Genomic DNA, 19,471 nt, shown 5'->3' with positions numbered 1-19,471 from the left:
TCCCTAGAACAAGTTCCGGACGGACTGCAGTAGGATACCTAATACAGAAAACTATTGCAAGGGCACCAAAAGTTAAAGTTAGTTTTCATGTACTCGTACTGATTGTATGTTTTATTTGAAGTGCAGCAATAAATGTTTTATTATTATTACTAGAAATATGACGATTAATCGGAAACGGAATCGGAGAATCTGGTGTTTTTTCCGGAATCAGCAACAGCCTCGGGAAAATAATATTTAATTTGCGATACCAATTGTTATGTAATATTATTTAATTCTTTTGTAAGTTGAGAAAAAAAAATTAATATATATATCAAAATATAAAAAAGGAGACTGTAAATTTGTTACTTGAGTCTTATAATTTTATAAAGATTGGAATGAAATAACCCATGATGAAAAATGCTCGAAAACTGAGAAAAAACAATTTGAACACAAACTAAACATGGCAAAAAGTATTCTAAGCACATGGAGTCGGTGTAGATATTGTTATGTTAGGCGAATAAGTTGTGTACCGGGATCTAGGAAAGCTCACCTTTGCAAAATTTTCCTTTGGGAAAGTTTGCTGTGAGATCACTAATCCTAGGAAAATTGATATATTAATATGCATCAATTAATATTAATAATATAATATAACGTAATTTTAATATGACGTATTAATTAAGTTTTAAATCAAAATATAATGTATGTATTATTTAAGACGATTCAAAATACGTACTGTCCACGATATTTAAAATATAAACATATATATATTTGTACACCTGCTGATATTTAAAATGAATAAAATGTTTTGTACCGGGATCGATATATTATTTTTTAATAAAATGAAGACCCTTTACTCGTATTTTCATTAAATAGGAGATACTTTCTCTCTCCAGTTCTTAATAGAATAATACCCTTGTTAGGAGAAAGCTCATATGTATTGCAAGTCAAATTTGATTACAAAGTCTTTGGTATAGAGTCTCCAGTCTTTGCTAACAAATCCCAGTCCTTAAATATTTGTTTAGGGTCTTCTGATGTTTTTATTTCATTTCTAGTCCATAAATATGTATCTGAGCCTAAAGGCTTTTCCTGAGTTCATTATAAATGAGAAATCAAAAGTAATGGCCCCGATCGAAACAAATATCAACTTTTAAGTAGTATATCCTTTATAATTCATATTTCCCTTCTTATTTGGCTTGTATTGAGTTCTTCTCGTATAAAGGATACTCTAAGTATCGCTTTACATCCAAAGAAAAAATTGAAATGATTGATAAATATTTGATCCACATCCCAATAAATATTTAGTTGACATACAGCGAGTAAGAACAGTGCAATTTTCGAATATGGACGTGTATGTTACCTAAGCGATTTCACAGTTATTTAACACCATAGACAGAGTGGGAACCCAAAACAGGTAGAAGCACTGAGTTACAATTTTATCTCCATTATCTTTAATTACGAGATTTCAATACATGACGAAACGACAGCTGAAAGAAAAATAAACAAGTTTCGTTGTTATTCCTTATCTTAGAGTTTAAAAATGTCGGGGCAACAACAAAAAAAGGTAACGTATGTACAATCTCTTCTGCGGCGTTGTCTGTACCGAGAAGGCAACAGAGAACATTGGTATCTCCATTTCAAGATCAAGAAGAGTATCAAGAAGCATCATACAGCCAAGGAGAACCAAAACTTCTCCAGCAAGCATATGGCTGAATTCTTATCTGCCTCCATCTAGCTCTCCTCCAGCTGACAGGGCTACAACTCCCTCGACTTTGCAGTTTAGAGCGTCTTGAAGAAAAAAGACTCTCTCACATTTCATCTGAATTATGATGGCTCCAAGCCGGTATCATGACAACGTGATACACCATGGCACGGCTTTCATCGTAAAGAGCAGTCAATCTGTTCGCCAACGTGTCGAGACCGGTATTGATTGTGAAGAAGGATTAGTTTTCTATATTAAATATAGCTAAATATAAGATGTAAACATTTTACAAATTAGTTCTGATTCTATAAACATCATATTTTTCAAAAATTAGTCATGCTACAGCAAGTTGTGGGTACCTACTCTGGTTTTTTGCTCGGTGTTTTAACAAGTCAGCAAGTAGATATCAATATACTACCTTTAAAAATCTTAAAATATTTAAAGTTTCTAGGTTCATATTTACTAGCATTGACTATTGAAATGTTTGAAGAGAAGGATTCTTGATTTTGAGCTAAAAAAAATATTTACACAGAGTTGATAATAATAAATAAGTATTTTCATTTGTGTTTTTTTTTTTTTTTTTTTTTAAACTTTAATTTGATATATCGTCTGGAAAAGTATGTATGTGTATTTGATTAAATCAGAGAAAGTCAAATCTATTAACAATACGAACATTTAAGAATTGATTATCTCGCAGGAGACTAGAGCGTTTGAATTACTCAATTGATATTTAAGTTCAATGTAAGTATATGAATGAATTATGAACAGAGTCATGTCTGCATCTAAAAAGGAATTCTAAAACAAAAAGTAAAGTGAATGGATGGAAAAAACTATTGACTATCGAGAATAAGATGAACTATATTTGTAAGACTGTGGAGTATGGGTGAAAGTGAAAATATATCAATATCCCTCCTCATCTATCATACACCAAAAAAACAAAAAATTGATTATTCTCAGCCACTAATATTTTTTCAGGGTATTGGTTATTCTTAGAGAGGGAAAATGTATATATTCATATAAAACACAGTTTTCTTTCCCTTCCGAGTAAGATATATGTAGGTCATATCCTCACAACAAACACAACTTTCTTTCCTTCCTTATCAACGAAAGTGAATCTCCCTAACAAAATGTCACCCCTCGAGGTTCTGTAGAATATACATGGATACATTGGGGGGGAGAGGGAGGTGGAAAAGATGAAACAGAAACATTCAAGAAAACTTGATCCATCCCCCTAGCGACAATTGTTTTCAACTGACGTAAATTAGAAAGCATTTTGCCTTGAAAAAAAAAACTGCAAAAGTCCCCGGATAGCCTCAAGTCTTGCCTTGTTATACTAAGCAAAAAAAAATTGATTTTCTTGATTCTCTGCTAATGTTATATATATATATATATTGAGGGAAAAAAATCTGTAGAAAGTAAAATAAGAGTAAAAAGCGTGAGCAATCCAGTGAAAAAGGCAAAAGGGGCTGGAAGAAGAGTTTCGGTCTACGTAGGGGAAGGGATGGGTGACAGTTTGGCTCTGGATATATTATGTATGTGCAATATAGTAAAAGCTAAGAAAAGAGAGAGCGGAGGAAAAGAAGTGGAGATAGAGAGAGAAAGAGAGAGCAATCTTAATGCGCGCACACGCAATCAAACACACGCGCACTGAGTTTCAAAAAGATTGTAGAGAGAAAGTGTTTCTTGAGGTAAGAATATAAAGTATTTTATTATATATTTGTTATATTATATCATTCTATAGTTTGTTCAATCCTACGAGTAAGAATAATACTATAATATTAATTATTGTAAAGTGATCAAATTACACACATTGTAGAAGGAGTGATCCGCATAGATTCTGCTTCTTGTAGCTGCTGTTTGAGTCTTGAGACTCTATTGAGATTCGAGAACACAGGGAGGGAGGGAGAGAGAGGAGGGGAAAAAAGTCATAGTCCTTATAGAAAGCAATTTAAATTCTGATATGTATTTTCTTTCTCTTTTTTTTTTTTTTTTTTTTTTGAATGTAGTACATAATTTCTTCTAAAATTAACTTCTATGAATGTTGTATATTGTAAGTGACGATTCAACTGAATTCCTTCCTTCTGTACCTTCTAATACGTACTTGGATATACAGTTATTGAAGAGTATTATTATTACTATGCATTCGTCGAATGAATGTACATACATGTAGTAGTACTATGTAGTCAATAATATTCTCAGATCAAGGAAGCTACCCGTAAGAAGTATGTTAGTATTTTGTTTAGAAAGCAAAATAACTGCTTCTTCTCCCTTTTTTTATATTTATTTCTTTCTCTTCTCCTTCTTTCCATTCTCTTATTATTCGTTTCCTAATTATGGAGATTGCATAGTATTTACAGTTATACAAATAACAATATGCTCTATCTCATGTCAAAATCTAAATTAACACATATTATTCATATTGATTAAACATACATTTCTTAATCAACTGCCTCCCACTTAACTATTTGTAGGTATGTGATGTCTCGTGGATATCCTCAACAACGGATAATTTGTAGTAGGAAGAAAATAATTGATACGATTCAGGGCGAATTAAAACTATGCAGAATGCAATCGAAAATTCCCCGATTTCATCATCACCTCCAACCAGTGTATCCTTAAAAGAAAATGTACACATAGTCAATAACAACATCGGCATCAATGATGCTCCAACTTCCCCTGAATCTTCCTCCCCTTCAACTTTGAGCTCACCCTCCTTTTCGTCACCTGAAACCAACAATAATACATGTAGCCCTTCAAGTAACAACACGAATGCGAAAGAAAATGGAGAATTTGGAGGTGGCAGCGGGAGCAGCAGCAGTGCTAGTAGTAGTGGCAGCAGCAGCATCAACAACAATAGTGAACAGCTGCAGCTGGGAAGCAATCAACAACAACCACAGTCTACATCCACAGAGTCTTCTGAATTTCAGGCACTCGTCCAAGCGCCAGTTCCTATCCCCGGAACTCTAGTCAGTAGCGCATGTACTGAGCATGCACCACCTTCAGGTCCTGCTGCTGAAAATATCCCGCAAGTATTTCAATCCGATCCTCAAAAGTCTGCATTCATAATACCGAGCAAAGACTTTCATCAGACTACTCCCACCTCCCAACAGCCACAGCAACCGACTGTTTACTCTGATTCACCCAGTGATTTGTCTCGTTCCAATGGAATGGATTATCCTCCTTTTCGAAACGGAATCCCTGCAAGTCCGCAATGGGATGATGGTGGTCATCATATAACTAATAACATCCCCACCTATCCTCCACCTCATAATGTACTGGCATCTCAACAGCAAAGGAGGCCTCCAGTGCATTATCCCGGTGCTCGAACACATTATCCCCCTCCACCACCAAATCATCCTCATAACCAATACTTAGTTAATTCAAATCAACAACAAGGGACGAATCAGGGCCAAACTGGACGTGGAGGAGGTATTCATCAAGGAAATTATGGTTGGTCAAGTCCTAACAATTGGGCATCTTCCAACAATAATATTCCTGGAAATTGGTCTGGTGGTGGAAATATGCAGCATACCATGAATCGAGGATCAGGGAGGATGATGCATGGAAACTCATCGCCTTCGTCCATTTCTCAACCCTTCTCCTCTCCTCTCGGTCCCCCACCTCAAGGTTTTAACGGTGGTGGAATATCCAATAATAAAATGAGGAAGCCACACAATTTTAGTGGCAAACCCATGATGGAAATGATGAGTGGTGATGATGTACACCATGTAAGTAACTTATTATAATAAAAACGATTTATACCTACAATCTAACTCATTTGTTTGATTAAAATATATTTACTTGAGCGATAGATTATAAATATCCCAACCTATTTTAATTCTTATTCCCCCTTAAACTGTCTGCCTTCTTCATTGCAAGGTAATTTTTAGGAAGTATGGGAACAACATTATCGAATAAAAAATGTGTGTAGCTTTCTTTTCAGATACGCGAAAAAATAATAATAATGAACCTATAAAGGAAATATTTATTAGGAATCATTTAGAAAAAAATAACATTGTAATTGTTTAGACAGGTGCTAGTCCTAACTTCGTTCATATTTATGATAGTAAGAGCTTATTGTAATCCTTTTTTAAAATGATTATACTTTTTATCGAATTTCTTTTGTATTAGCTACTGATTTTTTTAAATTTTAACGAGCAATCAAATGAAGCTTATATTTATGTTTCAGGAATATGTAACTAATGTCTTTTAAACATTTAGTGTCTTTGTTTTTATCGCGTTTGTTAAATATGACGAATCATATTGTTTCCAAGCAATGTCCTGGCCACTATTTGGTCCATACAATTATCACGAAAATATATTCCTATAATATTTATATTCTTAGCTAATTTGGGCTGTTTTAACCCTTTTTAAATATACTTATGAGCTCAATCGGATTAATATTTCCAATCCACAACTTTGTTCATATATTTTTATTTTTAAAAAATAACATTTATTGGTGGACACAATTACAAATTAAACCCATTTTTTTCTATATTTAAATTTTCAATTCTAGCATGCTCCAGGAGGAGGTGGTCCATTGGACACAATGAGGAATTTAGAACAATATTTACCGGAGGGATCTCACAGAGGAATGTCTAATTCTGGAAAAGGTAAGAAAACTAAGGGTTTTTATAATAGGATAAAAATGTCATATCCGGTCAAATTTCACAAATATGAGTTTACACTACTGATTTCATGTTCTTCATCTTATACCCAACTCTATTTACAATGATTTTTTTTTACTTTTTAAATTAATGTAGCTTAATCTGACTTGTTTTTTTATTACTGAAAGCATAAATTTTACGGAGGCAATCTTTTATTTTGCCCCTCCTTAACAATATTTTAATGTAAAAATAGGTATAAGCTCCTTTTCATTCTGTAGAAGTAAAATCTTATTTTATCGTTAAATTTAAACTTACAAGATAGTTAACTCGTGATTTTATACTAAAGAAGCCGTATGATATCAAATATATATTCAATAACATATAAAAAAAAGAAGAAAAAATCCTTGGATCTGGAAGGAGATTTTTTAAATAGTCTTAAATAATGCCAAAAAACTAAGATTGTGCCTTTTTCATGTTCAACGGTTCTATGGGTCTCAGTTCTTTCATTTCTACGAGTTCAGTCTCGGTTCAGCTTTATTAGCATCGGTTCCGGCCTTGGTTCTTTTTATATAGCTCAGTTTGATAACAAGCACTTAAAACAAGGGACTTTGCTAGAAAATTTGAGCCGGGAAATGATATTAGATACAAACAGGGCTGTAGCTACCTTATACGCAGAGTGTCAAGTTCCAGAAGGGGTACCGGAAACTCAGGTTGCTTAAGACAATGGTTTTCAAAGTGAAGCCGTGAGGGGAGGCTTGGAGGGGGCGTCAAAAAATGGACAATTTAGGATTGATTTCAGTCTACACATACATAAAACATATTTTGTATGAAGGGGTCTCAGCTAAAAATGTATTAGTGTAGGGGGCATTTGCATAGTACAATTTGGGAAATCCTGACTTAACAAATATTATAGTCATCATATTATAGGGCTCTGTCAAGCTTAGTTGCGGACTTGGATCCATAATCTACCCCAACCCTTCCGTTGTGTATTTGCACTGTTTGGTACCCATAACCACTTTCCCAGATCCATAAGAAGCCTTTAGGTATTTGACACTCAGATACAACTGTATCAACCTAGCAACGTAAAAAAATCATTGGAAAATGCTGCAATTATACAAAAACTCAGCTAATTTATTTTTTATAATATATATTGTATTTTCTTTATATAGGAACAAATGCACAAGAACCGAGACCGATAAGCAATATATTGCGGTCTCTGTTCGACTTTGTTGGTTCCGATTCTATCGGTTCAAAAACCGGAACTGCTAAACTGATAAGGCAAAACCTTGCCAAAAACACTTTGCATTTCATTCTTTTGTTTGCTTGTTAGGATTATAAAGAATATCTGACTTTTTGGAAAAAGTGGTTGTTAAACTGCGGTACTACCTAAGAAAATATGAAAATCTCCAAGTACGCCCATAATGACGGAACTGAATTGCTAATAGGGGAAACTAGTGCTGTGATGACCCTTATTTATTCGTGTCTGTCCAGTCTTAAGACCGGTACTATAGGTCCTTTGGACCAGTGTTTTCTAATGTCGGTCCTAGAAAAGTAATTATAGATTCCTGTGATAAAAATAGTACTTGAGAGTGGTCATGCACTACCATTGTTACTCATACCATACATAGTTTGAGATCCATGGTTGTAGAGCAACTGAGGTATATTATATACTTTCATTGCTTATCTAATTTGAAATACTAATAAATTTTAGTATTAAGTATGTTATTTTTAATTAAAATTGAGAAATAATTGAAATAAGGAACTTTCCTCTAAGGAGAAGCAGTCAAATATTTACAAATTTCATTGTAGTACGGGAAATTTATATAAATATATATCATTGCTTCATAAATAATTTCTAATGGTAAATGATGCGTAAAGTTTTTATTTTTTTACTTTTTAAGGATATGAGTCGTCATTTAGGTTATTTGGAAATTATATTTCTTTAAAATAGTTATTACAGTTAACTGCAAAGATACATTGTCCTATTTTCTTCATAGAGGGGTTCTTTTTATGTTGTTTTGAAGGGTAGAAATAAGAAAAAATTAGAACAATATTTAATGTGGGGATTTCAGAGGGAGGGGAAATTGTTGTTAGATTAGTACTAGGACACACAACGTCATACAAATGTAGGTTATACCGACGGGATAATTCCTGTCTATTTTTATGAGAACTTCAACTAGTTTCGCTATATATAAATATTGCAGAGGTATTAACAAATCAAATCTCGAGTCTTCATGATTGAGTTCGAGTTAAATACGAGTCATAAACCCTTGGTACGACTCTTACAATAAGTCGATTTGAGAGTTTTAACAACAGAGTTCAAATGAAATCCAGAAATATCTGATCATTTTTATGAGAGGATCAATCTCTATTAATATAAATTTAGATTATATTCCCAAAACAATAAATCTATTAAATCTGAATATTTTATTTATTTCAGTAAGAACATTAGTAAGGTTTTTAAAAGAATTTCAAGACTAAGTATGTTGTATTAAAGTGAATCTCTTGTCTAAATATATTTTATATGTCAACATATTCAATTATTTGTCTAACAGGATTATGGCTTCTTTCCGAACACCACAAGGAATTGTAGATTGTATGTATTAGTTGGAAGCCTTTTAAATAAAATGAGAGAATTGATCTTACATTTATAAAAATATTTATCAATTATCATTTCACAATCAGTCTTAATATATATTGAAATATATTTGATATAAATGATATTTAATGCTTTTAAACCTATGAAAAAAGTATTCCTTGTTTGATCACATCTTCAATTACATTGGGATTAAGGTGACTTGATAAATAAAATGAATATCATTTAATTTCTAATATATATTTTGTGCATATTACATATTAAAAGTATAAAGTCTAAAAGATAAACACCACTACTAAAGAAATTTCACACTTAAAATATTTTATTAGAGTGAAATATTTATTGAGATATCTTTTTTTGGACGGAACAATATGTATACATTCACGCAACCTTTTGATTATTTTTTATACATGTTGATGTTATTTCATATTATTCTGCTATATATGTTACTAAAATTCAAGATTAAAACCTACAGTAATATAATTCTATAATTTGTAAATCCCATTTTTATAAAATTAATTAACATACTCATTATGATTTTTAAACTTAGGAAAGCCTCCCATGAACTTAATGAGTGGAAGTGGGGAAGACTATGGAGGTGGAGGAGGGGGAGTTCCATCCGGAGAAGTTGAGCATGGTTATGACGCAAATAGCTCTGGATTCTTTTCTTCTACTCGTTCTTCCCCTAGGAGTCAGACATCTCAATATGACGCAACTAATGAACGCTTCTCAAGAAAGGTGTTTGTTGGTGGACTTCCTCCAGATATAGACGAAGGTAATCATTCACATCGGTATGCGTTGTAAATATCGTATTTGTACTTTTTGTAGATGAAATCACAGCCAGCTTTCGACGGTTTGGTCCACTTGTGGTAGATTGGCCTCATAAAGCCGAGAGCAAGTCATACTTTCCCCCAAAAGGCTATGCTTTTTTGCTATTTCAAGTAAGTACATTAGTTATTTATAAATTAGTAGCGTTTAACGACCAAAAACCATGCTTAATAAGTTTACAAATGTATGACTTGCATGGTTGCATTATTTACGGATATATGAATAAATATATATTTACATATTAAGATTATTATTATTATTATGTATTTTTGGTTCTGAAATCCCAATTTCACTGATCTCATTCATTCATAATGTTTTACACCTATTAAGTACTTACTTAGAAGAATTTCTTCTAAATGTGTCTTCTTTTATATATATATATATTGTAGGATGAGACTTCCGTTCAGTCTTTAATCGACGCGTGTATTCAGGACGAAGACAAGCTCTATTTGTGTGTTTCGTCTCCCACGATTAAGGATAAGCCAGTGCAAATTCGCCCATGGAGATTATCAGATGCGGATTTTGTATTAGATGCATCTCTGCCATTAGATCCAAGGAAAACTGTGTTCGTTGGTGGAGTTCCTAGGCCATTAAAAGCTGGTTAGTTGAAATTTATAAAGAAGGGGAAAATTATTATTATCGGAACATGATCACAAAGATATAATCACAGAACTTCTTCATAAAATTTTTACGTTTAGAACTTGAATCATAATACATACATGATAAACTTGCCTAAATAGGACTAAAGAGGAAAGAAAATTAATTAAATTTTACCTTGAGGATATAGATAATAGACCTATGTGTGTTCTTGGTTAATTTGAGCGTAAAACCTGCTATAAATAGTTATTTCTCCATGCCCCAGATGGTTGTATAATAAACGTGTAGGTACACATATGAATTATAATAAACAATTGTACAACCTTGATGTAAAAAATATATAATTATATTGTTCAAAAAAAAAAAAAAAAAAAAAAAAAGTCAAGGAATTGATAAATGTGAGGAATTTATACAAAGAGCAAAATCGTTCATCAATTTGTCCAATCAGTCTTACATGATGGATGACGAATATTAGAATACATATCTACATATTTTTGTGGAATTAGATTAATAAACGAAGATGAAGTACAATACATCCAGGGTGAATGATGCTACAAATTTAAATTCCCAAATCCCCAATGTACTAGTGTTTTTCGGTACTCCGGTACGGTAGTGATCCCGGAATACTGAAGCATCTAAAACGAGATACTACTATAGCCGGTGTCTTGCAATACCATTACGTCACATAAAAATTGGGTTCACTGATAACGATATCCCTAAACTCACTAAACAAAATTGTTTATTATATCACATAACAAATATATTACTAAAAAACAAGTTGACATTGCTGTCCGCTGTCGATATGCCTGCTTTTTTTCTTATGATTAGTTTTCTGAACGGTGATTTGTTGAATTAGAATTTGCTACTTTTTAGCTGTTAATTGAATAATAATTCCATACCTTGGAATAAATGTCTAACTAGTAACAACTGATGTGAGGTATTTTTTTCGGTTTATTTTCGAAGAAATGGTTGCATTTTACAATAAAGACGACAGAAGGGTAGTGTTCTGAACGTTTGTCAGCTTATTTATAATTAGCAGCTTGTTAAGCTGTGAACAATTATTGAACAATCTCTCCATAATATGGAATAATTGGCTAACTACCAACTGATTTTGTGCCTTTGCAATATTTGTTTTTTTCGGAAGAAATATTGCGGGATACAATAAAAGTAACGACGTGGCAATGCTTTGAACGTTGATTGGTCGAATTATAACCAATAACTTGTTAAGTTGTGAAAAATTATTACATATTTGGGAAGAATTAGCTATCTACCAACTGATTTTAGACCCTTTTTCGGCTTATTTTCGGAGGAAAAGCTGCGTGATGTAATAAAGGGAATGACATGGTAATGCTTTGAACATTGATTGGTTGAATTATAGTTAGCAGCACATTAAGCGGTGAAGAATTCTTAACAAATATTTTATAATCATCCCATACTGGGGCAGAATTGGCTAACTACTAACAGATTTTGGACATTGGGTGGGGGGAAGGTTGCGAGATATCATAAAGGTAATGGTGTGCGACCAAACCAGTAATAATGAAAATGGTTTCCTTGCCTCCCTCAAAAAGAAAAAAATACCCTGCGGACACCCCTATAAGTGTTTTAGAATTGCCCTTTAACGACTTTTTTACACTTAACAAAGTATACATTTACTCATATCAATTTTGGTACTAAAAATATGGGTATCGTGATAACACATATATATGTACAAAAGAGTTCTTTCTTCTATTTTTATTTTTATTTTTTTTGTCTAACATCTCAATCAATTATTACACATATATTTGATCCAAGTACCTATGTAGTCAATGCTATTATTAAATATAATAAATTACTTATTATTGTTTGTTTGTAAATTGTAATAGACACACAACATAACAGTATTATGATAAACACATTGAATGTTGTTTGTCTTTCAAAATGTGTTGTATCTATTCAATTATTATTGTTATTTATGACAGGTGAGGTGATAATCCCTACAAGATACATATATATATATATATGCATGGAATGAATATTGTATATCATTGGTTGATTTGTTGAGATAATTATGTCTTTTAGTTGTATCACATGATTGTTTGACAAAGTAAGAAACATTTCAACTCTTATTAGTCTCACAAAAATTGAGAGATTGGTTGGTTAGATATGTTATGTACTTAAATCCCACAAAATCATTCACTCACCCATCTGTTGTTTTAGCTATTAGAAAGATATTTATATCTACATCTATTATGTATTTGTCTATAGGTATGTATCATAGGTAAATAATCGTGATTACATACCTATAATCCCATTCTCGCCTCACAAATGGCGTTACACCCTCCTTCTTCACCTCATCTTATGATAATAATGTTTTGTAACAGAAAAATTCTGCAATTATCGTAATTATCTCTAATTGTTTTATTGCAGTGGAGTTGGCCATGATTATGGATCGTCTTTATGGAGGTGTTTGCTACGCAGGGATTGATACAGATCCTGAATTGAAGTACCCCAAAGGAGCTGGTCGAGTAGCATTTTCAAATCAGCAAAGCTATATCGCTGCTATTTCTGCACGCTTTGTTCAACTGCAGCATGGAGAGATTGACAAAAGGGTTGAAGTGAAGCCTTACGTCCTGGATGATCAGTTGTGCGATGAATGTCAAGGGACACGCTGTGGAGGAAAATTCGCTCCTTTTTTCTGCGCTAATGTTACATGCTTGCAAGTAAATAGGGATTTATTTTTATTTATTATTGCGTTTGCGTCCTTTATCTAACTAATTATAGAGTCCTCAATTATCATCAACAACATAGGATTTTACGGCTCATTATTAGAGCTCTATTAAAAGACTATACATTTAAAATTGAGGTATTTAAATAGGCTGGATAGCAATGAGAAAATATTTGAAGTTTTAGTAGTGTATTATATCTACGAACTAAAGACGAATTGAATTGCCGCTATCAATGTTATGCTCAACCTTAATGGCTATATATTAATTGATGTGCGTTTACACCATTAATTTACTCAATTTACCTTAGTTGTCGTGTTTATAATTAATAAACACACCAAAAAAAAAAAAATAATAATAATAACCTATCCAAGTAATTTTCTAAGACCACCTTGTTCGTTTAGTACCACCGTAAATGTAAGGCTAGTGCGTGCGGGGGGGATACATAGGTTAGTGTTAACGACTTTGGGTACTTTAGATCTCTTAAAAAGTGAGTTTAATGTCTAGGTATTTTTTTGGATAGAAAAAGCAAAAAATGGAAATATGGAGCAGGAATTACATATTTATTAAATATATGGTGAACCTAATATGTAAATGGGGGTGAAAAAAATCCCATTGTTTCTGAGATTTCTCCTTTTTTATCTCGCACACACATTACATGGCCGTTTTCTAAGCCTCATTGAGAGTCTCCAATGCATGTATACACACATCAATGTTTTTACAGACAAATCCTCTTCTTTTTGATTCTTATTATAAGAAATGGAGATAGAAAGAGAGAGAAAGAAAGAGAAAGGACCACCAGCAGACTGGTTGGCTTTAGATATTTAAGAAAGAAAGGAAGAAAACCTCTCTTGATGGCGATAAACCTCACGCTGTAAATGTACTTACTGAGTAGTATGTGTTGTAGAGAAAAAAGGCGAGTTACCTACTAATAATTGTCTATTTAGATACGCCTTAAAGAGAATAAAAGAAAAAGAAAAAAATACAGGGTGATAAGTAATCATGATATAGATGTTTGTTGTGTTTTGCGTGTTTCAAAATTGGAATTACTTTATTTTTTAACCGCATATATAGTTTTTTTGAGACACAGATATTTTATATGTACCAAGAGTGTATGTATATATGTATATAATAGGTTGATGAGGACGATAAGTGGACTCTAATTAGATACTAGTGTTGGATTTGGGTCTGAGACCATTTACAGTTTTTGTATGACCGAAACTACAAAAAGGTGGGGTGTGAGCAATTCATTTTTAGAAAAGGAAATTTCAGTCCATGGGTACTTTAGGATTTGAACCGTAGTTTGAATCGAAATATCGGTACAAATAATTGTTGAGTAAATCACTTAATACCAAAGAGAGAGAAAACCAGAGACTCAACACTACTGTTAGTAGGGATGTGAATATTGGCTAAATTGCGGTGAGCAATGGGAAAATGTCTCAAAAATAGGGTATGAATGATAGACGACTTATTCGCTGACTGAGATGACTATAAACTATTGTGCTCCTTGTTCGCTGATACGTTAGAATTGTCAAAATAGGGAAGACTCCTTATTAATAAGGCAAAGTTTGTATATTTGTCTAAGGTGAGCTCATTCTTTACTAAGAGGGTATATAGCTAAAGCTCAGTACCTCAAGTTAAAAAAGTAAAGAAAAAGGAGTATATATATATATATATCGTTTTCACGAGATTCTTGATCTAGGCCATTTTGGGGGCTTAAACCCTCAAGTAATATAACAATGAAAACTTTTTTTTTTCATTAACATTTAGGAAAATGGAGAAAAATTGGATTTCAATATGGGATCAACAAATATTACGCTCTAATATATCACTAAATAAAGTATAGTGCTCCTCACTCTCTACATAATACGTTTGAATTTTCAAAATAGGGAGAAATAATTAAAAAGAGCACAAATATATTTCTGATTACAAACGATTACTTTTTTTTAAACGTATGCTTGCGAGGATTTGGATATAATTATCATATCCTTACTCATCACGCCATTTAAATTATTATTATTCTTGAGAAGAGAACATCTAAGTGTTTAGTAACTCCGTGTGAGTGTGCTCATGAAAAACGGAGAGTAAGACCAAGGATTTCTGAGGGAGTTATTTCTATATTATTAAATTAAAGTTTGCTTGTTCGTTGACGTCTAATAACTACAGCTTGTAATGAGGATTAACATTCATATCTTACTCTTACAAACACATACCCTTTTTTTTAAATTTATACTCGCAGTATTTAACCAATAGTCACGTCTCTACCTATTAGATTTCCAATTTGTTTGACTCCTTAATATAATATTTCCATTTTTTTTCTTTTCCTCTCATAGTATTACTGCGAACAATGTTGGGCAACGATACATTCTCGACCAGGAAGAGAGTTCCATAAGCCTCTTGTGAAGGAAGGAGCAGATAGACCTAGGACTGTGCCCTATCGATGGTGTTAACCTCATAAGAAGAAAAAATGAAATATGTAATACCGAAAAAGGCCTAATATTTTTTTGATATTTTTTTTAAAGAGCAACAACAGCAGCAAAGATGATGTCTATTCCCTTTTTCACTATTTGAATTTTAAATTTTTATTTTTATTCTCCTCATCATGATAATAGTCCAGATTTTCACTTACTTAGTCAATACAACATAATAATATTAATTAATTAATTACATATGTTATAATAATAGTCTTACCTCCTTTTTCTTCATCATTCTCCCATTACTTATACCCCCCCTTACAAAGACAAACCAAGTTATGTCCCCCTAATAATGAATTAGAACAATGAACGAAGCAAAACCAAGAAACAAAAATAGTAAACAAAATAAATAGTAAGATGGGAAATATTCCTTCTTCTTTAGGACACCAACTCCACCATCTCCTCCTACAACATACGACTCCTATTCATTAATTAATCATATTAACTTAGACTTTCTTCTTTATTCGTTGTTACTTTAATACTGTATACAATATCTTCAAATATTTACATGCATATATTTTATTGAAGCTAGTCAATTTTTTTTAAACTTTTTTTTTTCTTTATGTAAAAAATGCATGCTTAAAAATGAGACCAAAAAAATCATATATTTATATTTTACACATATTTACTACATTTTTCTAGAGCTTTTTCAAGAAGAAATCAAAGTTCATTAAGAGCAAAAAAAAAAAAAACGTATCATTATACATTCTCTGTTGTAGTACACGTTTAGTTCAATACTATTATTATTATTAAATAACGACAATATAGGGATTGTTTGTTTGTTTTTTGTTATATTAGTCAAATAGTTTATAAACAGTAATTGGCACATTTTTTGCATGCTTTTTTTATATAGAACAGATACTATAATGATAACAATAGCAAGAACTTGCTTTTTATAAAGACAAAAATTTGAGGAAAATATAATTTATTTTTTTTGATACAATTCAAATACCTACAAAATAATAATATATTTTTATTCGATGTAGAGACTTTTTAAAAATGAATGTTCAAGCTAGTGATAGCAAGTATAAAAACTTGTTACTTATAGGTCAAATGAGCAGCAATTAATTAGATAATTTGTATGACTGTTCAGTTCTAGTCATATAACTACGCTCCTCTCATTTCGTTTTGACTCTAATAATTAATTAATTAAAATGATGAATAAATCACAAACAAAACATATTGCTAATTATTTTTAAATTTCCAAAGTTACAATTATTTTTACTATATAATATATATTAATGATTACCATTATTAAGTCACCTCTATTTATGTATATACATGTTTATATGCAAGTTGCAATTTCTCCGTCGTGAAATTGGATTATTTAATTACAAGATGGATTAATCTAATTACGTATTATGTGTTTATAACTTTGGACATTTGAACTTAATACTCTTATATTTTAGTCATTTGTATTAAAACAGCCAATATTTAGACCACTAATATGTCAATCATCCAATGATGGAATGCTCAACTATTGCATGATCTTCATCCCAATGTACTCTAAATCCTTCATTTAAAATGAGTCCTCTCATTTTCTGTTAGCAACTTGTACACAACATATATATATATATATATAATCACCACCACTCACTCAACCTCTCCCACCCAACCACTTAAATAGTCAGTCACATGTAAATGTAAGCCGTGTACGAACTGTTTTCATACCTTGGGCAGCCTACATTTTCCCCAAATGAGGAAGGATGAAGGTATATATATCGTGCTGTAGGGATACGCGGATTTTTATTTCTTCATCATTAGTATAAGACAAGAAAATCAAACCTCTAAACATTTTTTAATTTTAATTTTTTTATCTTTATGATTCTATTTTTTGTTACCAAACTTTTTATAATATATTATTCTTATAACACATACATATTTTGACACACACTATTTTTAGACTTCTTTTTTTTGTTGTTTTTTTTTAAATGACGACATCAAAAGGAAAGGAATGATGAGTATGTATATTTTTTACTTCCTTGATTTTTGAAAAAAACTTTGGAACTTTACCATACGTTTATGTGTGCAAGACTTGGATGTACCATCTCTCTCTCTCTCCTTGACTGCAATATATATATATATATATTACTTAAAAACATCTACAGTCTACATTAACATAAATTAAAGCATAGAGGACTGCTCTACTTTTACCTATTCAATTATTTATACAACATTTTTTTGTAAGAAAAATCAACAACTACAGCTCTTGCTTATTTTTTTTATTCTATGTATAAAAAAAAACCAGATTTTTTTTATTCTTCATACATATAGATAACATATTATATTCTCTCTAAACCTCTTTTTATATATTTTTTAATTATTATTATTATTTCATTTTATCTTTGCATACTCCCGGTTTTAAAAAAAAGATTGAATACGACGACGGATAGTTTCATATAAATAATATGTGCACTCTACTCAGGACCGGTGCTAGCAGGATTTTTCTTTGGGAGGGGGGATACTTCTTTTTCAAACAATACGGGCCTTTTCATTTTCCCCCTAAAATGATAAAATTTAATTGACTTATTATCATTTTTTTTATAAAAAGGTATATTTTATTTATTAAATAACTTTTTTTTCTCGAACAAGGTCCATTATTTTAAGGTCCTTTTCTTTTATAACACTGTCAATATTCAACTTAATGACGTTTTTTACAAGGAAAAAAATATTTATATACATTTCTATAAAGTCGTATATTTTGTCCCTAGAAGTTTCTAAACAATAATACCCCATTTTGAATGACTTCATTGAGAGACTTCCCCCCTCCTTATGGGACTAAAAATGGGATATTTTTATTTTAAAATTTTACAACTTTTTTTTAATGCTAATATAATAGCTGGTGTTTTAATGGAAAAAACAATACGAGCCTTTTCATTTTATTTCTTATAAAACACCCATTTTAATCAAATTTAGAGTAATTTTAGTCGTTTTTTTAACGAATGTTTTATTTTATTATTTAAATGACCTTTTTACGGAAAAGGTCGAGCCCTCTTATATCTTTTTTCTTCCCAAACATTGTCAACATTCAATTTGTTTTATTTTTATAAGAAAATTGTATTTTTCCCCTCTAAAATAAGTTATGAAGGATATCCCATTTTAGTGCCTCCATGGGGGGTTACCACCTCCTCCTCCTTTGTGGCACTGGCCCGGACTCTACTTACTCCTCTTATATTTATATACACATATAGAAAAAATTGAATAAAAACAAAAACTTTTTTTTTTTTGATCATTTTTTAATTTTCTTTCTGGATTAATTAATTTTGTACGATTCAACCTACAATAATAATTGATAATGAATTACTATAAACATATTTACCTATATTTTTGTTGAATTTTTTTTATCTACATACATAGAGCTTATTTTTTAATATTAATACATACCATGATGATATAATATGATAATTATGAATTGTAATAAAAATGGGAGCTCTTTTAGTACGTATACTTGGATATGTAGTGGATGGACTTGTGCATGAGTACACTTTGTGATGCTCATGCACTAATGTCCTTTAAATACATATTGTTAGACTTATTATTATTAGGTCCGTCAACTCCTTATTTTTTTGTTTTTCGTTGTTGTTTTTTGTATTTGCAAGAATTATGTTGTTTTCCCTTCTTTTTTACAGTGTATTATTATTATTATTTATTTACTCATTATTTCAATATTTTATTTTCTGAAAAAAAATATATATTTAAGAATATTACAAGAAGAAAAAATAAATGTGCTCCTTCAAACAAATCCGTAGGCTCCCCAAGTCTTTTATTCACTAACCTATTCATAAGGGCCAGGGCAAAACGTACATAGAGTGATATAACCATTTTGAGAGTAGAAAAGGCAAAACTTGCAGGGTTTATCGGTTGTTTGTTTTTTTGTTCATTCTTTAATAGATGGTCCTACTGATGACTGAATTCCCGCCTACTTTTGAAATCTACACAAACGAATTTAGTAGGTATGTAATACAAGCAGAGATTTTGGCATCGAGGGT

General features: G+C 31.5%; 1 protein-coding gene across 4 annotated transcripts; it reads left to right on the top strand.

Moving 5' to 3' along the window:
• The first annotated feature begins 3,153 nt into the window (after positions 1-3,153).
• On the top strand, positions 3,154-16,660 carry LOC121121306 (uncharacterized). Of its 4 annotated transcripts, none has more exons than XM_040716193.2 (8): positions 3,154-3,366; positions 4,150-5,406; positions 6,195-6,291; positions 9,432-9,656; positions 9,710-9,822; positions 10,099-10,309; positions 12,713-13,005; positions 15,342-16,660. In XM_040716193.2, exons 2-8 carry the CDS (start codon positions 4,237-4,239, stop codon positions 15,456-15,458), a joined length of 2,226 nt encoding a protein of 741 aa, XP_040572127.1. In that variant the 5' UTR covers positions 3,154-3,366; positions 4,150-4,236; the 3' UTR covers positions 15,459-16,660. The 4 variants fall into 4 exon arrangements, with proteins under 4 accessions (XP_040572127.1, XP_040572129.1, XP_040572126.1 ...); XM_040716195.2 differs by having other exon boundaries at positions 3,364-3,436; XM_040716192.2 differs by lacking the exon at positions 3,154-3,366 and adding an exon at positions 3,453-3,900 and having other exon boundaries at positions 15,342-16,142.
• Positions 16,661-19,471: the final 2,811 nt, after the last annotated feature.

The sequence above is a fragment of the Lepeophtheirus salmonis genome, chromosome 7 (assembly GCF_016086655.4).
Source record: "Lepeophtheirus salmonis chromosome 7, UVic_Lsal_1.4, whole genome shotgun sequence".
Classification (NCBI taxonomy): domain Eukaryota; kingdom Metazoa; phylum Arthropoda; class Copepoda; order Siphonostomatoida; family Caligidae; genus Lepeophtheirus; species Lepeophtheirus salmonis.
Note: the sequence above shows the minus strand (reverse complement) of the source record. Positions and strands in the feature narration are given on the sequence as shown.

Coding starts and splice junctions, on each gene's coding strand:
- LOC121121306 (XM_040716193.2), top strand. CDS start 4,237: ATGCAGAATGCAATCGAAAATTCCCCGATTTCATCATCACCTCCAACC. Junction 6,292..9,431: donor AATGTCTAATTCTGGAAAAG/GTAAGAAAACTA, acceptor TTTTAAACTTAG/GAAAGCCTCCCATGAACTTA. Junction 9,657..9,709: donor TCCTCCAGATATAGACGAAG/GTAATCATTCAC, acceptor TACTTTTTGTAG/ATGAAATCACAGCCAGCTTT.